The following is a 27353-nucleotide window of genomic DNA, read 5'->3' as shown; positions in this document are numbered from 1 at the left end:
CTCTCAGCAGGTCAGTAATCATTTCTTAAAATGTGGCTATGATGCACCGGAGGCTTCATTTAGATCAGCTATGACTGGAGCAGTGATTCGAAGGCATGCCTGGCTAAAAGAGCAATCCTTGCCAGACCATGTCAAGTCTACACTCCTAGATGCCCCTATGGAGAAACAAAGTTTATTTGGCTCCCCTGCACAGGAGATTCTAAAGAAAGTGGAAGAAAAAGCTAAATATGTGCAAACAGTCAAGGATTTTCTGCAGGTCCAACCTCCGAGGTTCAGCAGAAACTGGCCTTCAAAGAATTGGTCCTTTCCAGACACCTCCAGAGCACAGAGGGGCAGGAATAGACGCCCAAGAGGCATAGGTCAATCAAGGGGTGCCTACAGGGGTCGTCAGTGGCAACCTGCCAACCAGAGGAGTACCGCCACAGCTGGGACTACAACCACTTCCACAGGACAGACACAATGACTTGGCTCTGATTCCGCCTACCAGGGAGCAACTGGAAGCACCCTTGGGCGGAACGTTAGCTTTATTTTCGAAAAACTGGCATTGCATTACAGGAGACAAATGGACATTGCAAACAATAGACAAAGGCTACAGGTTTCACTTCCACACTTTACCAAAAAAGAGTGGAATGCCAAACCTTCCACCAAGCCAGAAGACAGAGGCTCTAAAACAAATCATCAACTTACTAAGGATGAGAGCAATAGAAAGGGTACCATCTATGGAACAAGGCCAAGGATTTTACTCCAGACTATTCCTTGTACCAAGAAAAGAAACTCAATGGAGGCCTATTCTTGACTTGTCCGCACTAAACACATATCTCATTGTACCAAAATTCAAGATGCTGACCCTACAGCAACTTCTTCCCATGTTGGGCAAGGAGTCTTGGCTGGTGACTCTAGATCTCAAGGAGGCATACCTGCACGTCCCTATATGACCAGATTGCAGAAGACACCTCAGATTTCTTGCAGGATCAGAGCATTATCAATTCTCAGCATTGCCCTTTGGCTTATCTACTGCGCCCAGAGTATTCACGAAATGCCTGGCATCAGTAATTGCACATTGCAGGCTTCAGGGAATTCAGATCTACCCATACCTGGACGACTGCCTAATACAAGCGGACAACAAGACAAAAATAATAAAGGATTTGGCCCATGTCATACAACTGTTACAAGCATTGGGATACACAGTCAACATCCAGAAGTCAAGACTAGTGCCATCCCAAAGGATAACATTTTTGGGTACAGATCTGGACACAATAACTCGGATGGCTTTTCTCACAGAAGAAAAATAAAAGCAACTCCCAGTCTACTTCATGGCTTTGACAAGACAAACTCAGCTTACTGCAAGGAAAGTCCTGCAGGCCCTGGGTTACATGGCATCTTGCATAATCTTGATCCTGCATGCCAGGCTGCATATGAGAAAATTACAATGGTACCTAAGGAATGTATGGTCTCAACACAGACACAGTCTAGAAACCATGATACCAATCATTCCATGCCTGAAAAAAGAATTCCTGTGGTGGGCTCAGGCCTGCCAGTCCAACAGAGGGTTGCCTTTCCACAAACCACAACCAAGGCAGACCATCACCACGGACCTCAGACCTAGGCTGGGGGGCACACATGGAAGACAAGTGTATCCAAGGCCTATGGTCTCAAGACCAGCTGAATCTACACATAAATCTAAAGGAGATGCTGGCAGTGAAGCATGCAATCGAGGCATTCAAATCATTCCTCCAGCAAGGACATCTGCTGATAAGGACAGACAATACCACAGTCATGTCGTACATCAACAAACAGGGAGGCACACATTCCTACCCTCTATGCCGGATGGCAATGGACCTGTGGAACCTAGGCCTGAATCTCAACATTCAACTGCAGGCCAAATTCGTACCAGGAAAAGAGAATTCACTAGCAGACAGCTTAAGCAGAACTACCACGGATGCTGCATCCAGACATCTTCAAAAACATAACAAAGAAATGGGGAATGCCAGAGATAGACCTGTTCGCCTCCCCACTCAACCACCAACTGAAGAAATTCTGCTCAAGAGAATACCACCCACAAGCCTGGAGGGTGGACTCCCTTTCTTTCAGCTGGAAGGCCCTGACAGTTTATGCCTTTCCACCTCTCCCATTGATGTACAAAGTTCTACTGAAGATCAGGGAGGAACAGCCAAAGGTGATTCTGATAGCTCCAGACTGGCCAAGGCAGCATTGGTATCTGCTACTGAGAAGCATGTCTCGGACAAACTCATGGCCTCTCCCCCTATGGCCTTTACTTCTAACACAGAACAACTACAAGACCCTGCATCCAAACTTGAAAACGCTGCAGCTAACTGCGTGGAAAATTGCATAAAACAAAACCAAACTGTTTTATCTCAGAGGGTCAAGGACATTATCCTGGAGGCTCGCAGACCCTCCACAAGAAAAACATACTCAGCTAAATGGAAGAGATTCCTCATTTGGAGTGCATCAAAGGGTACAAATGTCACACTGGCAAACCTAGCACACATCCTAGAATACTTAGCAGAACTGTTCCACAATGGCCTGTCCTATTCTTCCATTAAGATTCATGCTTCAGCAATTTCAGCAGAGTACAACATGGATCCTCCTATCTTCTCTCACCCTCTCCTTAGACAATTTTTAAGAGGAATCAAAAATGTAAAACCTCCAAGGAAACCACCTCTGCCTGCATGGGATCTCAATTTTGTGCTGGAAAAATTAACACTTCCCCCTTTTGAACCAGCAGCATCAGCAGACTTACAGTTCTTATCTTGGAAAACTGCTTTCCTTCTAGCAATCACTTCAGCAAGAAGGGTATCCGAGTTACAGGCATTAATGGCAGTGCAGCCTTTCCTTATCTTTCACCAGGATAGAGTGTCTCTGAGAACCAAGCCTACTTTCATGCCAAAGGTGGTATCCAGGGTATCCTTGAACCAAGCTATTCATTTACCTACGTTCTTCCCTAACCCACAGAACAGGGGGGAAAAACTATTGCACACCTTGGATGTACATAGACAACTATGCTACTATCTGGACAGAACTAAAACCAGCAGAAAAACTGACCAGCTTCTGGTAGCATATGCAACTGGAGTGCAAGGAAAAGCAATTTCCAAACAGACAATTTAAAAATGGATAGGAAATTGCATTCGATTCTGCTACTCTTTTCATGGAAAGACAACTCCTGAAAATATCAGGCCTCACTCCACAAGAGCCACAGCCACCACTACAGCTTTCCTACGAGGAGTGGCTACCAAAGACATTTTAGAAGCTGCTACTTGGAGCTCCGTGCATACATTTGCCAAGCATTACAATCTTCCTTTATACTCCAGATCCCGAGCAGGTTTTGCAGCTGCAGTTTTACAGGGGATCTTAACTACACCATCATTATCTTAGTACCTCCTCCCCCAGTTTGGCTATGGTATTCTACCCATATGTTATGACTGCAGATGCATCCTTGAAGGACATAGTACAGTTTTGTACCTACCATAAATGTAGATGTCCGATAGGTATGCATCTGCAGTCAGGATTACCCACCCTCCTTCCCCTCTGTGGTATTCCTAGGGTGCTTACCCCTCTTTTAGCTAGCTGGGGGAATCTGTTATGGTGTATTTGTTTGTATGTATATATGTATATATATATATATATATATATATATATATATATATATATATATATTTTGCTTACTACAGTTTGGAATTTTCTACATTTATCCAAATTTAGCCTTCCTAGAGGGCACCTGGCATCTGGGGCAAGAAACACTGAGAAAAATGGCGTCGGCTGATGCCTTTATACCCCAGAAGCTCTGACATCGGGTGAAGTGCGACATCAGCCGAGGCCAGACCCAGACTTTGGAATCCGGCCGACCGAAGGGCTGCCTGAGGCAGGACAACCCATATGTTATGACTGCAGATGCATACCTATCGGACATCTACATTTATGGTAGGTACAAAACTGTACTTTCTGCAGGGCTTCATAGCCAATCCTAACTCTTTATAGACCAGCCACTCAACCTTAGCTTTGGGATTCTACCCAAGTGTAATGACTGCAGCAGTGTAACACGATGAACATATTACAGTTTTGTACCTACCATAAATGTAGATGTTCGAGTGTTCACACTGCTGCAGTCCAGGTTACCCTCCCTCCATCCCCTCTGAACTAGCTGGACTTATCTATACCTTTCTATCCTATACAACCTTTGTGGTGTATTTGCTTGTAACTGAAGGTATCGTTTTTATTTTATATGTATATTTTTGATTAGTAATATGTATTGCCTACCTATGTGGGGGCACCTGACATCTGGGGCAAGAAAAACTGAAGAAAATGGCATTGGATGCATCTTATATACCCCTGGCGCACTGACGTCAGGGAAGAAGCGACAGCAACCAACGCCGGACCAAGACTTTGGAACTCTGGCCGACTGCGGGACCGCCTGATGGCAGGATAACCCAAGTGTAATGACTGCAGCAGTGTGAACACTTGAACATCTACATTTATGGTAGGTACAAAACTGTACTTTTTTGTTTTACCTTTTGTTTACTCTCTTCTCACATATCCTTAGCAGCCATAACAAAAGCCTTTTTAATCCGTATTCAAAAATACTTCAGCTTATAATATCTCCACAAGTTTGGGTATTGCTGAACTAATTCAGGGTGTGGCCTTTGTTTTATAAGCCTTCTGCCATCCTAATTATCCCTTACATCATTGTCTTCACTTTTTCTATCTCTTGTGAAAGAGGACTCTTAACAATATAAAGAATTGCTGTACATTACCCTGTCTCCATGATGGCCTATAGTGCTTCCCCCTTCCTCAGTAGGTATGAATTTCTTAGCACATTATTTTGCCCTGCATCAGTGACCATCAAGCTGCCCTCCCTCTGCTTGTTCCATTGCAACCTTTTTGTTCCCCTGGACATTGAGAACCCAAAGGCCTATTTGTTAGTCATACAGACAAGCAGCAGAGAGTGAAGCTGTCACCTGTCCAAGGCCAGTTGTTTGCTTTACTGCCCTAACCCTCACAGTGTATTCCAAGTAAAATGCCAAGGTTTATCATGTAGTGGACGTTGGCAAGGGAGTATCAGTTGATTTTATGAATGTCATAGTACCTCATGATAGCCCTGCCCCCTTGAAACCAGCACCCCCCCCCCCCTGCGGTCTCCTGGTTTTCTCTGGGATTTGAAATGCAAACGTGTACCACTGGCAAACAGTGCTTCTGAAGAGATGCAAAATGATGTCTCATCTGTCCTCTTTCACATGCACTCCAGATGGTGTCTGAGCGCTAACGGAACTCAGAACTGCTGGAGTGTAGTCAGGTCTTTATTTCCCTACACCAGCCCATCTGGCTAGTACTCTTTAGTTCATCTCCTCCTAGTTTGTCCACTGTGTATACAGCTGCGTCTTGCCAAGTTTTAGTCATTCTGCATCCCCTGTACTGGAACTGTCTGCCTATCAAGGCTAATGGTTTAGAGCATATATTGCACAAACCATAACCATACGTTCTTGTAGATATTAACCTCCATTTTGTTGTGGTTGTGCCTTCTTTAGTTTGTCTGTCTACCTTGAATTTTACAGGAATACACTTTTTTAAAATTATTCATCACACAGTTGTTTTTGTGTCGGCTGATGTTCTTTGTGTTTCACTGTTGCAGTCATCAAACTTGGGTTATCTGCCTGCAGGAAGCCCTCAGTCGGCCCAATTACCAGAGACTTAGTATTTCTGCATCGGATGCTGTTGCTTCTTCCATGATGTCAGGTCATCAGGTGTATAAAAACAGGCAGCCGACGCCATTACACCAGTCTTTCTTGCCGAGGAGGAGCCCGAAGCAGAAGCAGTTCACAAGTACCGGTCGGCCGCTACCTGAATTTTTCATTTTCGAGTTGAGTAATCCTGAAGTCTTCTAAAGCTAAGTACCCCACTGGGGATCCTTTCTACCGATCTCAGAAAAAGTTAACAATTGTCTTGCCTGTAGAAAGCAAATACCTCACAGAGATTTTCATTCTTACTACGTCACCTGTTTAGGCCCAGACCACGACGTCCCTTGCTGTCGGTTTTGTGCCTTGTTTAACTCCCGAACCATTCATCGTCGGGCTATCTTTGTCACTAAATTCTTTCTCTCTCAATCTAAGTATTCTGAAATGACTTCGGTAAGCCATCTGACTACCGATCTTCCGAAAAAAAACATAAAGACAGAGACAGACCGCATAGGACCAAAACTGCCGACGACGCTTCCGTTAAGCTAGTCACCAGTCCGCTGGTACTCAGTGAGGCACCTTTGCAGCCCCTGTTGCCCGCTTCTATGGATTCACAGGCCTCTGCTGAGACCCATTCGGAGTCCAGTATGCCGCAAGATGCTTCTTCGACTCTGGAACCAGCAGATGTCTCTACCTTAGATGGGTCTGGAGCCTTTGTGCAGGCACCAGCTTCTGAGGGAGTTTTTTGTCCTACTGATGTTCGAATCAAACCGACGACTTTTTTAACCAAAACTACCGAGTTTCTTAGGTCCAGAGTACACACTACGCTTAGAAAACCGATGACCAAACCGCATGCTCAAGCACCCATGCCACAAAAACAAATGCTTAGAATGGTTGAAGACCTTATTGCGCTGATTGGGGAAGCCAACCTTCCCCAGCTAAGAGACCGACTCCAGTCCCCCATCAGGTTCTGCAGACCAGGAGTCTGATGATTCTGACCTTTCTGATTATGAAGACATGCCCTTATCTGCCTATGAGGATTCAGATGCAGAGGAATCCATTCCTTCTGCCTCCCCTCGAGAGAATTTCTCTTTTGGGGAAACCTTGCATACTTGAGTATTTCCATTGGCAATGCCAAGACTATCCTCAGTCCAAAAAGAGACTCAGAGAATTTTTAGAGTTGCCTCACCACAGGCCTTTAGCTATATCCCCTGTCCTGGATGTTGTGAATGATGTTTTCATGGAATCCAGTCTTACTCCAGACACTTTACCTTCATCCCCTAGGAAACCAGACCGGTACTACAGAGTACCTGATTCTCACAAGTTTCTTTTCAAGAATCCTATTGCTGATCCAGAGATCATTTCCCAGGGACCTAAAGGTATTAAGGCTACTACAGCCAAAAATCCTATCCCTTCGGACAGAGATTCCAGAGCTTTGGACAGATGGGGTAAGAAGGTATATACCTCTGCAACTCTTGCTATCAGGACATTGAATTGCCAGTTTCACATGCTGAAATACCAGCAATATATTATGGAACTTATTAAACAAAAAGTGGTAATTTTTCCAGATTGTGCAGAAAGCAAAGAATTGCAGGAGTGTATGCACTCTGCAAACCAAATTAGTAAGGATACTTTGCAGTGTGGCTTTGATGCCCTGGAAGCATCTTGCAGGGTCTCAGTCACTGGCTCCTTACTGAGAAGACGTGCTTGGCTGAAGGAGCAGTCCTTGCCAGATCATGTCAACTCTAAATTATTAGACGCTCCTTTAAATAAGGACCATTTGTTTGGCACCAAAGCAGAAGTAGTTCTTAAAAAGACTTAAAAAGATGGAAGAAAAGGCTAAATCTATACAAACTATTAAAGAATTCCTACAAGTGCAACCACCTAGATTCAGTATGCATTGCCCCTCAAAACACTGGTCCTTTTCAGCCCCCTCCAGGCCTTCCTAAACAAGACCCAGGGGAAACAAACCACCCAGACAACAGTCTCAGGGTATGCAGAGATCTAAGCAATGGAGCTCCCCCACCCCTAGAGCAGGGAGTGGGTAAGCCACCTCCTTATGGAAAAATCTCACAATGACTTCTCAACTCTGCTTCCCAGCCCTACCCAATTGCTTGTGCCCCTAGGAGGAAAACTTGCCCTTCATGCAAAAAACTAGATGTCCATCACTCAGGACCAATGGGTCCTCAACATTGTAACCCACGGGTACAAATTTTATTTCCATTCACTGCCAACCCCAAGTGGATTTCCAGACTTTCCTCCAAACCAGTGGGCAGAGGCTCAAAACCAAGTACCTTCCCTGTTCAATATCAGAGCTATACAGCCTGTTTCAGTAGAACAGAGGGGTCAAGGATTCTACTCCAGACTACTCCTGGTTCTCAGGAAAGAGAGCTGTTGGTGCCCAATCCTGGATCTTTCAGTTCTCAACACCTTCCTGATGGTAGCAAAATTCAAGATGCTTACCCTGCAACAGCTTCTCCCTGTGTTAGCCAAGGATGCCGGGTTAGTCACCCTAGACTTTAAAGAAGCCTATCTGCACATCCCCATAAGGTAGTCATGCAGGACATATCCACGTTTCAGGGCAGGGTCTATGCATTATCAGTTCTCTGCACTTCTCTTTGGCTTATCTACCGCACCCAGGGTATTCACAAAATGCCTGGCTCTAGCCATTGCATATTGCAGCCAGAGAAATATCCAAATTTACCCGTACTTGGACGACTGCCTGATTCAGGCAGACAGTCAGGAGTTGCTGCTTTAGCACCTGACATTTGTAAAAAACCTTCTAACTTAATTGGGGTACACCATCAACGAAAAGAAATCACAACTAGTACCCAGTCAAAAGATTGTATTCCTGGGAGCAAGCTTGGACACAACTTCCCAGATGACATTCCTCACTTCAGAAAAACAGGTCTATCTGACAGACTACTTCAAACAAATTGCCACCAGAACTCAGCTATCTGCAAGAAAAATACTGCAAGCCCTAGGGTGCATGGCCTCATGTTTTCTGCTAATTCCATATGCAAGACTGCATATGAGGAAACTTCACTGGTACTTAAAATGTCTTTGGTGCCAACATTCTCAGGACCTGGAAACAATCGTTCCTATCATCCCTTGTTTAAGGACAGAGCTCTTTTGGTGGGCAGAAGCATGCAACCACAACAAGGGACTATATTTCACTCAACCCCACGCTGCCCAGACCCTAACCACAGATGCATCAGATTATGCATGGGGGGGGGGACTCACATATGTTCATAGGTTGGTACTGGGCTATCTGCCTGAAGGCATATATTAGCCCAGCCACGTTGTGCGGTATTCACCGCCCCATTAGTAGTTCCCTAGATCCTTGTACTAGCAGTTAGTACCCTTGCCCCCTGTCTAGTAGTGCTGTTGGTGTGATCCCCGGTGTGAACTTTCTGTTACCCATCCACTCATCAAGGTTCCTCTTGAAGAGTGATAGTGAGGGACACTGTTTTATGTAGATCGGGACCCTGTTCCATTCCATGGCGGGCAAATGTATTCAGGGCCACTGGAACCCAAGGCAAATTCTCCTGCACATCAACCAAAAAGAGATGCTAGCTGTACACAATGCCTTGACAGCTTTCAGATACTTACTCTTTCCAGGACAACTGCTGATAAAAACAGACAACACCACAGTTATGTGGTACATCAACAAGCGTGAGGAACCCATTTTTACACACTCTGCAGGTTAGCCATAGCCCTGTGTAACATGGCCTTGGACAACCAAGTTCATCTACAAGCTCAATTCCTGCCAGGCAAACAAAATTCACTGGCAGATGACTTGAGCAGAAATCTCCTAGACACACAGGAATGGAAATTGGAGCCCAGCACCTTCAACCTTCTGATCCAGAAATGGGGGGACCCCAGAGGTGGATCTCTTTTCCTCCCTCGGCAACCACCAGTTAAGCAAATTCCACACCAGGTACCCTCACAGGAGGGCCTGGAAGGTGGATGCCCTAGCCTTTCAATAGGAAAACCTGTCAATCTATGCCTTTCCCCCCTCTGCCCCTCATCTCAAGAGTATTACTCAAGATAAAACAAGATAGGCCAAGGGCAATTTTGATTGCTCCGGACTGGCCATGCCAGCACTTCTACCCACTCCTGCACAGCCTGACAACGGTGCCACTCTGGCACCTACACCAGACCCCAACCCTGCTTTCTCAGCAGGAGGGACATAATTTGCATCCACAATTGCAAACCCTAAATCTTGCAGCCTGGCTTATTCCTTAAATACCCCACCAGCAACCCTAAGCAAGCAGGTGCTGAATGTCATCCTTGAAGCCAGAAGGCCCAGTACTACGAAATCCTATGCTGAAAAGTGGAAAAGGTATTGTTCTTGGATTCAGTCTAAAGGAAAGGACACAGCACTGCCTTCTTTACCTCTAATCCTGGATTGCCTAGCAGAACTACTCCACAGAGGCCTATCCATCTCCTCCATTAAGATCCATGCCTCTGCCATTTCTGCTCATTACAATACTGAGCCACCTCTATTCTCTCAACCTCTCATCAAACAGTTCCTGAGCGGGGCAAACAACTTAAGGCCACCCAGAAGAGCACCCACCCACGCTTGGGACCTTAACTTTGTAGTAGAAAAGCCCACGCTTCCCCCGTTTTAACCTGCTGCTTCAGCAGAGTTAAAATTCCTCTCTTGGAAAATAGGCTTGCTTCTAGCCACCACTTCAACTAGAAGTGTGTCTGAGTTACAAGCACTGATGCCTGTGGAACCCTTCATTATTTTCCATGCTGACAGGATTTCCCTTAGAACTAACCCTTCCTTTATGCCTAAAGTGGTGTCCAGTGTGGCTCTCAACCATTCCATCCATTTGTCAACCTTTTTTCCTAATCCTCAAAATGAAGGGGAAAGGATCCTGCACTCTTTGGACGTGCACAGACAGCTCAGGTTCTACCTTGATAGGACTAAGCCTTTCAGAAAATCTGACCATCTGCTAGTCAGCTTTGCAACTGGGGCAGAGAGCAAGGCTATTTCAAAACAAACCATTTCCAAATGGATAGCACACTGCATCCATTTCTGCTACAAGCACCATGGAAAACCAACCACTCGGGGTCAGAACACATTCCACTAGAGCTACATCTACCTCTACAACATTTCTCAGGGGAGTCCCTACAAGGGACATACTGGAAGCTGCTACGTGGAGTTCTGTACACACCTTCACCAAGCATTACCACCTGCCTATCTTTTCTAAATCCAGGGCAGGATTTGCTACAGCAGTCTTGCAAGAACTACTAGCCAGCCCTAACTGTTCTTGACTGCTTCCACCCTTCCATAGCTTTGGGAATCAACCCAAGTGTGATGACTGCAACAGTGAAACACGAAGAACATAGTACAGTTGTGTAAACTTACCATAAATGTAGATGTTCGAGTGTGTTCACTGTTGCAGCCCCAGTTTCCCTCCCTCCAGCCCCCTGTTTTTCTCTTATCTCTTTATCTCTCCTCTCTATGGCTATTCCTACTGGTATTGGTATTTACTTTTTACTGGTGGTGTTTTCCCCACCATATACTAGCTCCCTATTTGGGGGCTCCTGACATTTGGGGCAAGAAAAACTGATGTAATGGCGTCGGCTGCCTGTTTTTATACCCCTGACAACCTGACATCATGGAAGAAGTGACGGCATCCGACGCAGAAATACTAAGTCTCTTGTATTTGGGCCGACTGAGGGCTACCTGCAGGCAGATAACCCAAGTGTGATGACTGCAACAACGAATACACTCGAACATCTACATTTATGGTAAGTGTACACAACTGTACTTTGGGTTTTATTGTAGAGGATCATGCTTGACTACCTTGCCTAGGAGACAGATCTGTCATGACACGGACAGCATAGGTGTTTGTCCCCTGTTCTAGTAAACTGTGGTTATGTCATTACATGTCCTCTGAGCTGTAGCTGCAGCTTCAGAATACTTAAAGCGATTTCATGACACTGTAGATCCTGACTAATGGGGCACAGTCATATCCTTCATCTCCTCTATTTATCATGCTTTCCTTTGTCTGAGCATTTGTACTAGATATTAAGTGTCTTGTTCTGTAAGTGGTGAAGTGCTTCAGTTTATTGGATGCCAACAGCATAAAAGCCTTAATCTGTATATATATTTTAATAATCAGTAGAACTCTCAAGTTTTAAGTGACATGTCTGATTAGCCATGGCAACTAAAAACAAAACAAAAAACTTTTGCCATGCCCAAAACAGAAATTTCAGTTGAGTTATCCCTTCCATTGTTTTCTTCTGTTTTTTTCCATCTCTAGTAAAAGAGGACTGTGAACAGTCCAAAGAATTGAAGTCTCCGTGATGACCCATAGTGCTTCCCCCTCTTTTTCTGAGTCATGTTTGTTATGGAATAAGAAATGAATCTAAGTGCCACTTCTTTCTTTTTTAGTGCCATTTCCTTTGCACTCGTTACTTGCTTAAATTTTAAACATTATCTAGACTTTCAGGATAGACAACTGTTTACTGAGCTGCTCACTGCTTTTACATGTATTAATTTAAAAATAATTAGATTAGTTTTGCAAGTTGTAAACTTAATGTAAGCCAAAGAACTGCTAAACTGCTTCTTTTAGACAAGAATAAGACTAATTTCAAAAGGAAAAAAATATGTTGTATCCCCTAATTGAAACTCTTCTGAGTCGTGTTTATTATGGCATAAAAATGATTATTTCCAAGCTTCGTAGCAACTCCAGATGAAGAAGAGAAATTTAAATGAGTAAAACAGATGATGTTTTTTTAATAAGGGAAGACGATCAGAAATATTTGTGATGCCCTTGTAACACCAAGGGACTAAAAAGAAACATTAACATAATTCCAGGAGATTTTTAATTAATTTTATTGGAGCATTTTCTGAAATTAAAACTACTTTAAAAGAATTACTCACGTAAAGGAAAGAATGAGAGGACATAATGTTTGCTTTAGCAGACTGTAATAAAGGCAGCAACTATGTGCTCAGTGTGCACATTGCTTAAGTAGAATTACCACATTAGAAGGTACTAGATTTGGGATCCAGAAATAAAACAAATAATGTGATTATGAGAAGCTTGCCACAAACACAGTGCAAAATAGCGCTTGTACTTAGGTGAGCAGTGCTAAACAAAAAAGACCAAACATATGGTGTATCCAAATCTCCAGCACACCAGTCACCTTGGATTTGGCTTATTTACGTTAAACCACTGGACTTCCTGGCGTGGCGCAGTGGAGCACTGAGTACCATTGCCACCTTCTCAGCTGAGCAGAGTCTGCATGTCCGCCCTGTATTTCTCCAGACATCCCATTTACTTCTATCTACCAAAGACGTATGTTAAGCAAATAGGTGAATCTAAATTGGCCCTTGGTGTGTATGAAAGAAAAGGCCTGGCAATTTACTTGCATTCTCTACTTGCCTATTTAACTCTGTGGGTGGTGGTGGCTCTTCTCTGAGTCACTGTAGAAGGGAATGCTTATTCATATTTTATTATTTCTGGTATCAGAAATACAAGTGTGCCACATGTAGGTCCTTGGTATTCCTTCGTATTTCTGTGAAGCTCAAGGGATTTCATTCCTGTCTTATAACCCTAAAAGCAAATTGTTTATATTTATTGTTCTTCCTGTATCTGAGCTGTTGAATGCAGTTTTCATTTACTTGATAACCAGTAATTTTTTTACTTTATATTTGAGTGGTGGTAATATTGTTCATCTTAGCAGAAACTTGTTTTTTTAGCTGCATCAATGTGTACAGCAGACCAATTCCGCTGTGAATCTGGACGATGTGTTCGGCTGTCATGGCGATGTGATGGTGAAGATGACTGCTTGGACAACAGTGATGAAGAGGACTGTGAGAAAACAGGTCATTTTTTTAATAATTTTTGTCATGTTGTTACCTTCCTAAGAGACATTGTTTTTATCAGCATGTCAGTCTGTGGCAAGTATGCTTTTCTGTTTATTTATGTGATAGTTGGGTAGGAAGACTGATCGTTGGATCCTTTTCAGCCGTGATCCAGACTCAGTGTCAGTAAAGCTCAAAAGTAATGATGGTTACAAATAAAGGTAGTAAATAGCCATAAAGTGCAAATGCAGTTTGTTACATAATGTTGCTGCAGCAGAGTCAACTTAACAACAATTGTACTTGCATTTGATTGCTGTAGAAGTAACACTTCAAAGTTTGTATTTACAGCAGGTGAAGATGAGCTTTGTTTTGACCTTTGCAGGTATTTGATATCACACTTGGCTAGATACATTGAAGGAAAAGACTTTACTGTATTTACAAGGCAAAAGAGAGGCAAAAAACTTTCATATTTTTGTGATAATTTTCCAGTGTGGCAACTAAACCAGTGCTATAGAGACCTAACAAGAGGGAATGAGATCTTGTCTGTGATGCCTGAGATGCAGGTTCAGCTAGTACCCCAGGCAGCAGAGGGCTGGCCAAAGACAGCAGTCTGGTCTTTTCTTAAGGGAGGGCTTGGCCTGCATATACTGCTGCAGAATTCCATAGTCGTGACCAGGGAATTGATGATCATCTCGGTCATCTTTTAAGGTGTGTGATCACAGACACCTTGGGTTTGCATATGTAGTAATGCATACTTGACTGCTGTGCATTATTGCCCATGCTTGCACCCTGGGGGGCTTGGTTGCATAGAAGAAATGTGCTTGGCTTCTCTAGGTAAGAATGGGCTTTATTTGCCACTGAACCTTAGTGTCTAGGTAGGGGGCCTTATACCAACAAGGTAGTAGTTTGTTAGTATATCATCACTATTTTGTGCTGTTGGTATGGCTGCACCATATGAAATTGAATGGGTCATTTGGGGCAGTCAGAAAGTCCAGAAATGAGAAGTGGAGATGGAAACAATGTAGGGAAAATACATATAAATATGTGTGTACTTATGTGTGTTTTTTGTATGTGTATATTGTGTGTGTTAACAACTGTAGAACACTGATCAGTATTGACTGTTTGCAGTCTCAACTCAGGAGGCCATTTACAATAAAAACAAACATTCTCACTCATTTCAGACAGTCAACAAAATATACACAGAACATGAATATAATATATAGATCCTCCATTTGGTCAAAATGCAGGTAAGTTCAGTGTATCGTAGTCGAGACACATTTTGGTCAAATAAGTTGCACAGCAAAAGTCAAGTGGTATAGAGGAGAGCTGTCAGTAGCAAAAATCAAGGAATACAAGGCAAGGTGGTTTCACCTTTTCCCTGGTACTGTGCAGTATCAGAATATGTGCATGTGGGGTCTGTATTTATATGTATACGTTTGTATAATCTGTAGTCCTTGGGGTGTGGCTGGACACTGTGTCTCATGGAGGTACAGGAAAAGATAGTGTACTGTATTTATAATTTATTTCATGAATCTGTTTGATGATGTTGATTTGGCAAAATGGACTTCAAGCCAAGTTGAATAGCCACATATATACGTTCATCGGTACTTACTAGGCTGTTGATCTGTAAGGATCTTAAGAAGCCTAGCCGTACATTCCCTTGGTGGTTTTTAGTCCTTAATGTTTTGCATACAAATAACCCAGAGGTAGGCTGAATATGGATATGTTAGTACATTTGCATGTTTCCCCATCCATGAGGGAGTGGAGTCCTAAACCAGGGGTGAATTTGCAGTTCCCCATCCAATCATCTAATTTACATTAGATTACAGTCATCATCTTCTTTCGGTTGTTCCCGTTAGGGGTCGCCACAGCAGATCACCTGTTTCCATTTCTTCCTGTCCTCTGCATCTTGCTCTGTCACACCAACCACCTGCATGTCCTCTCTCACCACATCCATAAACCTTATCTTAGGCCTTCCTCTTTTCCTGTTACCTGGTAGCTTCATCCTTAGCATCTTTTTCCCAATATGCTCAGCATCCCTCCTCAGCACATGTCCAAACCAACGTAATCTTGCCTCTCTGGCTTTGTCTCCAAACCTTCCAACCTGGGCTGACCTTCTAATATACTTATTCCTAATCCTGTCCACCCTCGTCACACCCAGTGCAAATTTTAACATCTTTATCTCTGCCACATCCAGCTCTAACTCCTGCCTTTTTGTCAATGCAACTGTCTCCAACCCATATAACATAGCTGGTCTCACTACCCTCTTGTAGACCTTCCCTTTCACTCTTACAGGTACTCGTCTGTCACAAATCACTCCTGACACTCTTCTCCACCCACTCTATCCTGCCTGTACTCTCTTCTTTACCTCTCTTCCACACTCACCATTACTCTGAACTATTGACCCCAAGTATTTAAACTCATCCACCTTCGCCACCTCTACTCCTTGCATCCTCACCATTCCTCTAGCCTCCCTCTCATGCACACACATATATTCTGTCTTAGTCCTGCTGACCTTCATTCCTCTTCTCTCGAGCATATCTCCATCTCTCCAGAGTCTCCGCTACCTGTTCCCTATTATCTCACTACAAATCACAATGTCATCTGCAAACATCATAGTCCACGGGGACTCCTGTCTGATCTCGTCTGTCAACCTGTCCATCACCATTGCAAATAAGAAAGGGCTTTGAGCTGATCCTTGATGTAACCCCACCTCCACCTTAAACGCATCCGTCACTCCCACCGCAGACCTCACCATTGTCACACTACCCTCGTACATATCCTGTACCACTCTTACATACTTTTCTGACACTCCTGACTTCCTCATACAATACCACAACTCCTCTCTAGGCGCCCTGTCATATGCTTTATCTAAGTCTACAAAAACACAATGCAACTCCTTCTGATATTCTCTGTACTTCTCCATCAACACTCTCAGAGCAAAATCTGTAGTGCTGTTTCCTGGCATGAAACCATACTGCTGATCACTAATCATCATGTCCCTTCTTAACCTAGCTTCCACTACTCTTTCCCATAACTTCATGCTGTGACTGATCAATTTAATCCCTCTGTAGTTACTACAGCTCTGCACATCACCCTTATTCTTAAAATCGGTACCAAAACACTTTTTCTCCATTCTTCAGGCATCCTCTCACATTCCAAGATTTCATTAAACAATCTGGTTAAAAACTCCAATGCCATTTCACCTAAACACCTCCATGCTTCCACAGGTATGTCATCTAGACCAACAGTCTTTCCATTCTTCACCCTCTTCATAGCTATCCTTACTTCCTCCTTACTAATCCACTGCACTTCATGATTCACTATCCCTACATCATCCAACCTTCTCTCCCTCTCATTCTCTTCATTCATCAACCCCTCAAAGTACTCTTTCCATCTCCTCAACACACTCTCCTCTCTTGTGAGTATGTTTCCCTCATTATCCTTTATCACCTTTACCTGCTGCACATCTTTTCTAGCTCGGTCCCTCTGTCTAGCCAATCGGTACAGGTCCTTTTCTCCCTCCTTAGTGTCCAACCTTTCATACAACTCTTCATATGCCTTATCCTTAGCCTTCGCCACCTGTCTCTTTGCGATGCACCTCATCTCCTTATACTCCTGTCTACTTTCTTCATCTCTCTGACAATCCCACTTCTTCTTTGCCAGCCTCTTTCTCTGTATACTCTCCTGTACTTCCTCATTCCGCCACCATGTCTCCTTGTCGTCCTTCCTCTGTCCAGATGAGATACCAAGCACCTTTCTAGCTGTCTCCCTTAGTAGCTCTGCTGTAGTTACCCAGCTATTTGGTAACTCTTCACTGCCACCCAGTGCCTGCCGTAACTCATACCTGAACTCCACCTCACAATTACCCTTTTTCAATTTCCACCACTTGATCCTTGGTGCTGCCCTCACACTTCTCCTCCTCTTCTTGATAACCAACGTCATCCTACAAACCACTATCCTATGCTGCCTAACTACACTTTCTCCGGTCACCACTTTACAGTCTCCAATCTCCTTCAAACTGGCCCTCCTACATAAGATATAATCCACCTGTGTGCATCTTCCTCCACTCTTGTATGACACCCTATGCTCCTCCCTCTTGTTAAAATACGTATTCACCACAGCCATGTCCATCCTTTTCGCAAAATCCACTACCATCTGACCTTCTGCATTCCTTTGCTTAACACCATACCTACCCATCACTTCCTCATCCCCTCTGTTCCCTTCAAAAACATGCCCATTGAAATCTGCTCCAATCACCACTCTCTCACCCTTGGGTACAGTCATCACCACTTCATCCACTTCAAAATGTTTCTTTCTCATCCATTGCACACCCAACTTGTGGAGCATATGCACTAACAACATTCATCATTACACCATCAATTTCCAGCTTCATAAACATCACTCTGTCCGACGCTCTTTTCACCTCCAAAACACTCTCAGCATACTGTTCCTTCAGAGTAACTCATACGCCGTTTCTCCTCCCATCCACACCATGATAAAACAATTTGAACCCACCTCCGATACACCTAGCCTTACTCCCCTTCCATCTGGTCTCTTGCACACACAATATACCAACCTTCCTTCTGTCCATCATATCAGCTAGCTGTCTCCCTGTACCAGTCATACTGCCAACATTCAAAGTTCCAACCCTCACTACCACAGTCCTAGCCTTTCTCCTCTCTTCCTGCCTTCGGCCATGTCTTCCGCCTCTTCTCCTCCTTCGGCCAACAGTAGCCCAATTTCCGCCAGCACCCTGTAGGCTAACAGTACTGTTGGCGGTCGTTGTTAACCCGGGCCTCGACCGATCCGGTATAAAAATTTTTCTTGGTATCTGCATGAAATGTTTTGGTGAAGTTTTACGCCGGATGCCCTTCCTGACGCAACCCTCCCCATTTATCCGGGCTTGGGACCGGCATAAAGAAATGCACTGGCTTGTGCATCCCCAGTGGCTGGGTTAATTTACATTAGATTATGGGTTCTCTGCCCAGTTAGATCTTCTTGGTAAACAATTGTCAAATAACTGAATATTGACAACCTCTTCTGGTTAACACATTTATATGTATAATATGAAGATAAACAGGTTTGTGTTTGTATAACATACACCCATAATATAATCTTTTACTGTAATTTACATTAGATTACAGTAAAAGAATATATTATGGGTGTATGTTATACACACACAAACCTGTTTATATTCATATTATACATATAAATGTGTCAACTAGAAGAAGTTGTCAGTATTCAGTTATTTGATGATTGTGTTCCAAGAAGGTCCGACTGGGCAGAGAACCCATTTTAAGTGTAGGCAGAGGGAGAAAAGCTCCTTTTATACATAGACAGTAATACACAATTTGCACTACAAGTGTGATGACAGAAAAGACAACAGTGCAATATTTACACAATCCCGATGAGATGGCAGAAGAAACAGTACAATATTTATAAGTATTCACAATCTTGTATAACTAATTTGTTAACATTATTGTGTTTCTACAAACTTTACAATTTGAGAGCTTGCTTCTTTACAGAAGAGAGCCATGTTTAGGCTATGGTAGCAGAAAGTAGTTTACAAGTATTTTAATTGTATGCATTATACATTGTATAAAAGCGATCATTTATATCAGCATGTCTGAAGCAGTAATTTATTGTATAGCATGTGTAGCATTATTTACATACATATATGGTATTGTGAATAATAATTAGGGTGGTTGCAGTGGTGCAGCGATTAGCGTTGTTGCCTCACAGCAAAAGGTTCTCCGGTTCGATTCTCAGCTGGGGTGCCTACTGTGCGGGTCTGTGTGTCCTCTCTGCAGTCGTGGGTTTTCTCCGAGTGCCCCAGTCTCCACATTCCAAAGACATGCAGTAGGTGGAATGGACTCTCTAAAATGACCATAGGTGTTGAGCATGTGTGCGAGTGAATGGTTTGAATGAACTACCATGGCAGGGATAGCCACCTGCTGGTGTAAACCTTGGCCCAAAATGATTGTCACTGTGGAAGTGATACCCCGACCCCATGTGCAAAATGGGAAAAGGAGTTATGGATGGATGAATGGATGGGTGTTGTTAGGTAGCACACTGGAAAACATTTGAAATGGCAGAATTTGAATAGCAGTAGCAAAAGTTTTACATTTAGTGGAGGGTGGTAAGGGAAGGGGGAGGTGTAGAAAGGTTTAAATGTTTTAAAAGTGTATGCACACTTTCCTTGTCAGACTTCTTGAAGTTGTCTGCTCTTTACACTTCTGTATTATGTGCGGTGTGTTGCGGTATTAGAGGAAAGGCTGACATGACATGGTTAATGCAGATCACAAACATTATGGAAATAAGGGGAAGGAAATCTGTGAGATGGGAGTAGCTGCTGTGCTAAATTCCAGGCGAGATGTGTAGACATTTCCTTCTGTTGCATGGCTGTTAGGGAAAAAAAATTGTGTTCCATAGTTTTATAGGCAGTCCCACTTTACCTGCAAACTGACACTGCTATAGCAAGATTGGGATGTAAGATGTGTCTGTATATCCATTCATTTTCTTCTACTTTCTAGTTGTTAGTTTAAATGTTCTTCAGGCAAGCAAAATTTTGGCTGTTGCCACTTGAAACCTAAGCATCCTAGATTGTGTAGGCATAGCTATTATAAATTTATAGCTTTTCTTAAATGGGACCAAACACAGTGTTGACAAGTTTTGTCATTTTGGCGTTTCATCCCTGTGTCCAGCCACTGCTGAAGAAATAAGCTGGAGACCTTTATCAAAACCTCTTGCCTGGTGGTAATAGAAGTCTTAAGTAAAGGTTGGTCAGAAGGCTGAAGTAAAATTTGCAGACAGCAGCTTAAAAAAGTCAAATTAAAGGATCCAGACCCCATGGATAAAGCTTTCCAAGACCACTGATCTACAGAGGTATTCTCTTCTTTGTTTTCATTTTCTACAAATGCTTAGAGTTCGGGTCTATATCACGTAGTCGAAATTCTGTAAGTTCCAACACCATATGTTCGAACCTAAATGTTCGAACTTACAGAATTCCTAATACGTAAAATAAAAAAAAACACAACAGAAAAGAAAATAAAGGGTTGTAAGCAGTGGGGCAAGCCCCCCTGCACCCCTCATGTGGGGGGCTGTGCCCCCTCCCCACACCCCCACTCTTTAAATAGACCAACTCCAAGACTGCACTACAATGCGGTAAAGGGAATTTTCCCTTTATTGCACTGTAGCGCGGTCTCGGAGTTGGTCTATTTAAAGAGCGGGGGGGGGGGGGTAAAGGGCGGCTTGCCCCCTGCTTACAGCTGTCAGGACGTTGTTCCTGTTTTTTATTTTATTTATTTATTTTTTTTTTTTTTGAGTTCGAAGTATGAAAACTTCGAACATATGGTCTCGACCATATCTCGTTCGAAGTTGTCATACTTCGACTATAGTTCTAATGCCCTGTGGGGAATGGACCCAGTTCCTATGTAAGTGTGCAAATAAAGTTCATAGGTTTAGTATTGGTTTGGTCTTTGCTAAGTGTGCTCTTTTCATCACCTGCAGTTTCTTCTTCCTGTAGTTGATATGGGGTTATATGTGTTGATAACATGTTTAGGTATGCTTGAAATTTATTTTTAGTACCTCTGCTACTATTGATACTATTGGAATTACCTGAATGTCTTTATTCCTCATTGGTGTAGTTTCTTCTTGCATATGTTGGTATTTTATGACAATATTTCTCAGCACACAGGACACTGTAATTGGTAGTTGTAGCTATTTGAATGATTAATACTTCTGTCCATATGTTTTCTTCAAGTTAAGCATCTGATTGTCCTGTTTCTGCTTTCTTGATTGCTGAGATTAGGTAAAGACTTGTGATCAGTACTAATTCATTTTCAGTCATTCTTCATGGATCATGTTTACAGTGCTTTTCAGCTACCAGGATGTCTTACTGTGTCTGCACAATCTCAAGTGTAGCAGCCATTTTTATTTTTTTATTGGTGAATCTTCATTATCATACAGTGGTATCTTATTGGAGCAGTTCATTTCTAAATATGTCATAAAACCAATTAAATATCAATGATAGTAACACATTTTTTCATATCAAGTAAGAAAAGAAATTACAGCAATTTTTATATTTACACTGGTGCCAGAGATCCATTTTATACTTTGCAGAAGCATCTTGTATATCAAAGCACAAAGTTCTCCTAAAATCTATGATGGTTCAAAAGATTTATCATTGTTTAGTTTCAGCTTCTCAAGCAGATGTTGAACATTTAGCCATGGATTAAGATCTATATATTTCTCGGATGCTATTTTATTTTTGTCATTTTAATAATTATTTTTTTCTTGTTGTAGTTGTATGAATTCTTTGAATGGAGATGAACTGTTCTTACAATTTTACAGTGTAGCTGTCTTGCCACATACTTTAAACATTTTTATTAATCTTCAAATGTTAAATACAACATGAGTTCACATGCATTAATAAAGAAAACAAACAACAGTTTACATTATCATTATGCAGTATACATGTATGTTTTATTTTTAACAGTTTTTCCTCACTGCATTGCATAACATGGTCAGTTTCTGTCTTGTTAAACATCACTCTTCCTCCTATTGTGCTCACAAATTCTATTTATTTCCATGAAATTTGATTCTTCCTTTTACAAACACTGGATCTCCTTTACATTATTCATAACTTGATTCTGGCTTGTTTAAAATTTGATTTCCATTTTCTAGCAATTGTTTTTGTTTTATGCCACCAACAGCATTAAACTTAGAAAGGCCATACTATGTTTGCAAAAATTCATATCCTGTATCTCAGTTCAAACAGTCTTTTCCTTAGTTACTGTCATGTACCCCCCCCCCCACACCCCCAACATTAATGACAAAGTGCCTGTAGGAATTTTATTTTTAAATCCTGCTGACTAGTTGCACTTCCCAAAATCATGTTAAAAGTTTGTGTCTCTTCCCATCACATATACAACATTTGCTATCTAACTGAGGAAAAAATCATCTGATGTCTGCTTGGGATGTAACAATATCAATGTAGACACTTCATTGCAAAAATCTTAAACCTTTCAAACTTGGCTGCATACTTGAAAGTCGTACAGATTTTTTGCCATTGTTCCTTTGCCAAGCAATATTTTATACATCCCCACTAGTTATCCTTTTTTTTAACCTGTACTGTCTGTTCTAAATTCCACTAAACAACTTTACTAGTTGTGGTCTTTCACTTAATACTTCTCTATACATTTCTTTTTACCTGTATTGTGTTATCAAGCCATGATAGGTAAGGCAATCCCTAATCTGTAGTTCAAACTCTTGCAAAGTCTCATCACACTGCATTACCTTTCTCTCCCAAATTATTTGCTCCCAGTACCTTGGTTCCTTTGCTAATTTTCTCCAGTAAATTATTTTGTAAAATCTCCTTTCTGCATTCCCAACTGTTTTAGTTCTTAGAATACTTTTTGCAACTTTATGAATATGATATGCTGTATGGTTGTTGCCGTTCTCCTTATGGGCTTGCATCCAAAATCCTAGTCTCTCTCTAGCTTTCAAAGTCCATCCTCCACATGTCATTGTAATCATTTTCCACTTTGTTTTATAACCTTCTGCTTGAGTTTTGCATGTGAGCCTTAACTGCGCAGTTTAAGTACCAGTTCAAATCCAGTATCCATTAACCAATTTATTCTGTTGGCAGAATTCGCTTATCCCACTTTCCTCTTTCCCTCCCATATCATTTCCGTCAATTTTTTTATTGTCATCCTTTGTTTGCTAAATACACAACTACCATGTACTAAATTAAAGGAGATAAAAAAGTTTTCACTGCTTGCATCTTACTATCCATATCCGTAATAAAGAGCTTCTAGTTTATTGACTGGTATTATCTTCTGTTCCTGTACATATGTATATCCTTAGCTGTCATAGCAAAAACCTTTTTTAATCCATAAACCTAAATATTTTGTCTTGTATTCTGTAAGGATGGGTATTGCTGAAACAGTTCATATGTGGGTACATGTCTTATTACTGTAGCTTGTATTTTACCTTCACTTATTTTATATGTCAATAATATCTGCAGATAAGACTGACTTTTCTTAATGCAAAATCAGTTATATCCTTGAGTTTGTGAATCCCTTATTTTCTTTGATAATTCCCGTAAATGTAAAATGAATACCAAATGAGAAAGAGGAAATAGTTTCTCTGCTCAGACAGTTGATCAGAGAGGAGCTCTTCCATCATAATTTCCACATCAGACTCTTCATATGTCCTTCATATTACTGCTGTCATTCTGACAGGGAATGGGAATGCTATCATTGCACTTCTTGTAAAGTCTATGCTCTGCTTTCTGTGCATCAAGCCTCACCAGCAGTAGGGGTGCCTGTTTTCACTCAGCTTCCCTCTGCAGCATCATTGTTTTTTTTAATATTATCAAATTGTTAACCTCACAGCCACAAAACCACATTATGTATCAGCTTTGGTAACATCTTTGCCATTCTCTTAGCTGATTTAATCATAAACGTTTCAGAATTCTTGGTTTAAAATCAAAATGAATTTGTATTTACTCAAATCTGAAGGGTATTCACCCTCTCTAGGTAATGCAACTACCACTGTTTTTTTTCCAAGGTAATGATACTTCCTGTCCCTTTTGAAATATTGTTAAAAAAGCCTTCCATGTGTTTATCACTCTGTTCCTTCCTAACTTCAACATTTTCAGACATAATGTCACTTTGTGCAGACTTGCCTGTTGATTGATTATACACAAATTTTTACTGCATCTCTTTTATCACCTCCTATGTAAGCTATCATTTTTTACTTCATCTTCCCTTAGTCTTACCATAGCTGAGTCTTCCATAAGTATTTTTAGCTGTGTTTTTATTGATTTTCACATTACTGTGTTGCACAGATTTTCATACAGTTTTTGAACTATACCTGTTCAGGATCTTCGGTTGTTGTGTCATAGGTTGCATATATTTTGCTACAAATCTTTCTGCTTTATCTTGCCTGAGTTATTGTACTAAATGTATTTGTGCTGTAGAGTTATTATAAAATAGATCTGGTGTTATCTGTCTTCATTCCATCCTTGACAGATGGGTTTGGTTCCAATATTGGAACCGACTCGTCCTTTACTACAGCTTGCGCCGGACAAAAACTCTCGAGCTTCAGCTCCAGCGAGAATCCCTCTCTCAGTTACCCCAGATCTCATTTGCCACTTTCATGAATGGTTGCATTTAGCTGAGCTTCTTGAGCTTTCTTTGTTTCGGTAAGTTTGTGTTATAATCTTTACATTTTTCTGCTTTTCTCTAACCTATGGGTATTCTCTCCTTCATCGTTATATTTATATCCCTCTGCCCAGTCTGTACACTTTGTGTACTCTGTGACTATTATAGTTGATAGTTTTTCCTCTCTGCCCTTCCCTGTATTTTACTTTTTCCCTGTCCCGACATGTTTGTGTACCTCTTTTATCATCGCTGATAGACGACTTAAAAAAAAGTCTTATTTCCCCCCTTTCTCTTTTTTTTCTCATTACCATGACTGACAAGGGTAAGACCCCTTCTGGTATAAAAAATGCCTGAAGTGTGGCCATAAGATCCTCTCCATCGATTTTCATGCCTTATGTGTTTATTGCCTTGGCCCTTTCCACCTCCAGGTGGACTGCAGCATATGTCATGCTTTTGGTCATAGGGCATTTAGTTGAAAGGTATAATAAATTGATCTTGAAGGGTCTTCTGACATCTGTCTTTGAGGAAGCCTTATCTACTGGAGACAAAGCCAAAACTAATGTTTCTTCTGCTTCTTGTTCATCTTTCATGGACAAAACTAAAAAGAGAAGTCACTCTGTTCCCAACTCTCCATCAGCTCCAAAGGCAAAAAAGTTGAAGACTTCAGTTCCTACATCTTCATTGGAACCGAAGGCCTCTGCTTCTGACACCACGGTGCCAAAAACTTTCAGTTCCAACTAAAATTTTGAGTACTTCCACCTCGAAGGCCTCATCTCAGGATGTGACTTTATTTCATCTACCGAGCACGACTTATTCACCCTCCATAGATCCCTTCACTGGAGAAGTACCTGAGGCATTTCTGCAGACGCCCAAGACTCCTTCCTCTTCTTCAGTTTGCTCCACCAAAAGCCTGTCAGAACTCGACATGGAGAGGCTGGCGAACAAAATTTTGTGGGCTTGAGGAGCTTGAGGGCTTACCAGTCTATCTTCCACACCGATTCCTTCTGGTTTTGGTACCGAGACATCCTTTACTCTGTTTACAACTCCTCCTCTAACTTCCTCTGAGGCTTTAGAGTCCTCTGTTCCATTTCCCCTAGCACTGACTTGATCAGCTCCGGAATTCTTTGCTTCTGTACATCCAGCTGTCACCCTGAGCTCTTCAGTTATGTTGGAACTGGAGGCCTCTCTGAGCCATGGCTTTCCCATCAGTTCTGGGGAGCAGGTCTCAACTCCATATTTTTTGGAGCTGTCTTTGGAGGTTCGGCTTAAGTGAGTTTTGCTCCATCTTCGGTCTCAAGGGTTGGTTCTTTGTAGTGGGAGATTACCCTGGTTCCAAGGCAGTCAGTCTCTGTTCCAGGCTCCCTTCCCTCTTCAGAGCGACTGGCCTTTGAGGCTGTACAGAGGGCACCTTCTGTTACAGAGATACAATTGGTGCCTACCCTACTCGGACAGCAGGTGCTGAAACCTCAGGTTTCACAGCCACAGGTTCTGTCATCCTCGAATGCCTCCCCAGACTATCCCCCTGAGGAGGTCCCTTCCAAAAAGAAGTGCAAAAGGAAGCACTTGGATTCCACTCAGAAATCAGTCACCAAAGATACAGATTTTGATGAGGGGGAGAGGTCCCTGCAGTTCACCCCCTAATGATGTCTCCAAAGGAGACATCTTGGAAATTCTTAAACATAAGGGTGACTTGTTAGTCCCAAGACCCTTCTTCTGAGGAGTCTGTTTACCTGCAGGCTTTTGTCACCCACCCATCTACCTCTTGGGTGATGCTGCCTGCTGATGATCTCATTCAGTTGATTTCACAGCAAGCATGGAAAAGCCCCTGATTCTGTTGAGCCCATCTCCAAGAGACCACACAGGATACTATCTGCACCCGAAGACAAGACATTTTGGGCAAAGGGTCTCACAGTGGATACTATGGTCATTGCGGCAGCTACCAAAAAAGAACTGGCTGAGGAAAGTTCCTTTGTTCATCTTCCCAATAGAGAATCCCGGGCTATGTACAGATTTGGGAAGCGGTTCTACACTTCATTGAACTTCACTGTAAGGTCCTTTAACTACTTGGCACATTTCACCAGACTCCAACAGGATTTGATCAAGGAGTTATTGGATACCCTGTCAGGAGCTGTGGCTGAGAAAGTTGCTTCTCAGTTGGCCACCCTGGAGTCTGTGTCCAACTCATCCATGAGGCTGATTGCCCATACAGCCAAAGGGGCATCCAGAGCAATGGGTACAGGCGTAGCCATTAGGAGACATGCCTGGCTGTGAATTTGTGGAACCATTCAAGTCTTCTTTTGTCAATGCTCCTTTTGACAGAACATCCTTGTTTGACCCAAAAGTGAGACTTCATCCAGGTATAAGAAGGGTCCTTTCTGCTGTGGGCATACATTTTTCCACCACCACCCCCCAGGTCCTTTTCTAGAAACCAGAGGAGTGGTGGAAAAATATGGTTCAGAAAATCTCAAAGGCCTTTCCAGAACACACATGAAGGGAGCCATCCCTGGGGCAGAGGGGGGAACCAAATTGGAAGTTGCTGCCCTCATGGCAGAGGTAGAGGTGGTCCGCAAAACCAGGGCTTCTGGAATTCCTTCTCAGGTAATCTGTTTCAGCATTCCTGAATGGAGACCCGATTGTCTTCCTTTGGAGGCAGTTGGGGGACATTTA

General features: G+C 42.4%; 1 protein-coding gene across 3 annotated transcripts in view; it reads left to right on the top strand.

Annotated features, from left to right (window-relative positions):
• Positions 1 to 27353, top strand: part of LRP4 (LDL receptor related protein 4) — a 2374694-nt gene that overhangs the window by 1539430 nt on the left and 807911 nt on the right. For all 3 annotated transcript variants that reach the window (XM_044082533.1, XM_044082532.1, XM_044082534.1), the window contains exon 8: positions 13411 to 13536. In XM_044082533.1, coding sequence (XP_043938468.1) covers positions 13411 to 13536 — 126 coding nt within the window. The remainder of the gene's footprint in view (positions 1 to 13410; positions 13537 to 27353) is intronic.

Source organism: Protopterus annectens, chromosome 9.part0 (assembly GCF_019279795.1).
Source record: "Protopterus annectens isolate FY-2018-M chromosome 9.part0, PAN1.0, whole genome shotgun sequence".
In the NCBI taxonomy this organism is placed as follows: domain Eukaryota; kingdom Metazoa; phylum Chordata; order Ceratodontiformes; family Protopteridae; genus Protopterus; species Protopterus annectens.
Note: the sequence above shows the minus strand (reverse complement) of the source record. Positions and strands in the feature narration are given on the sequence as shown.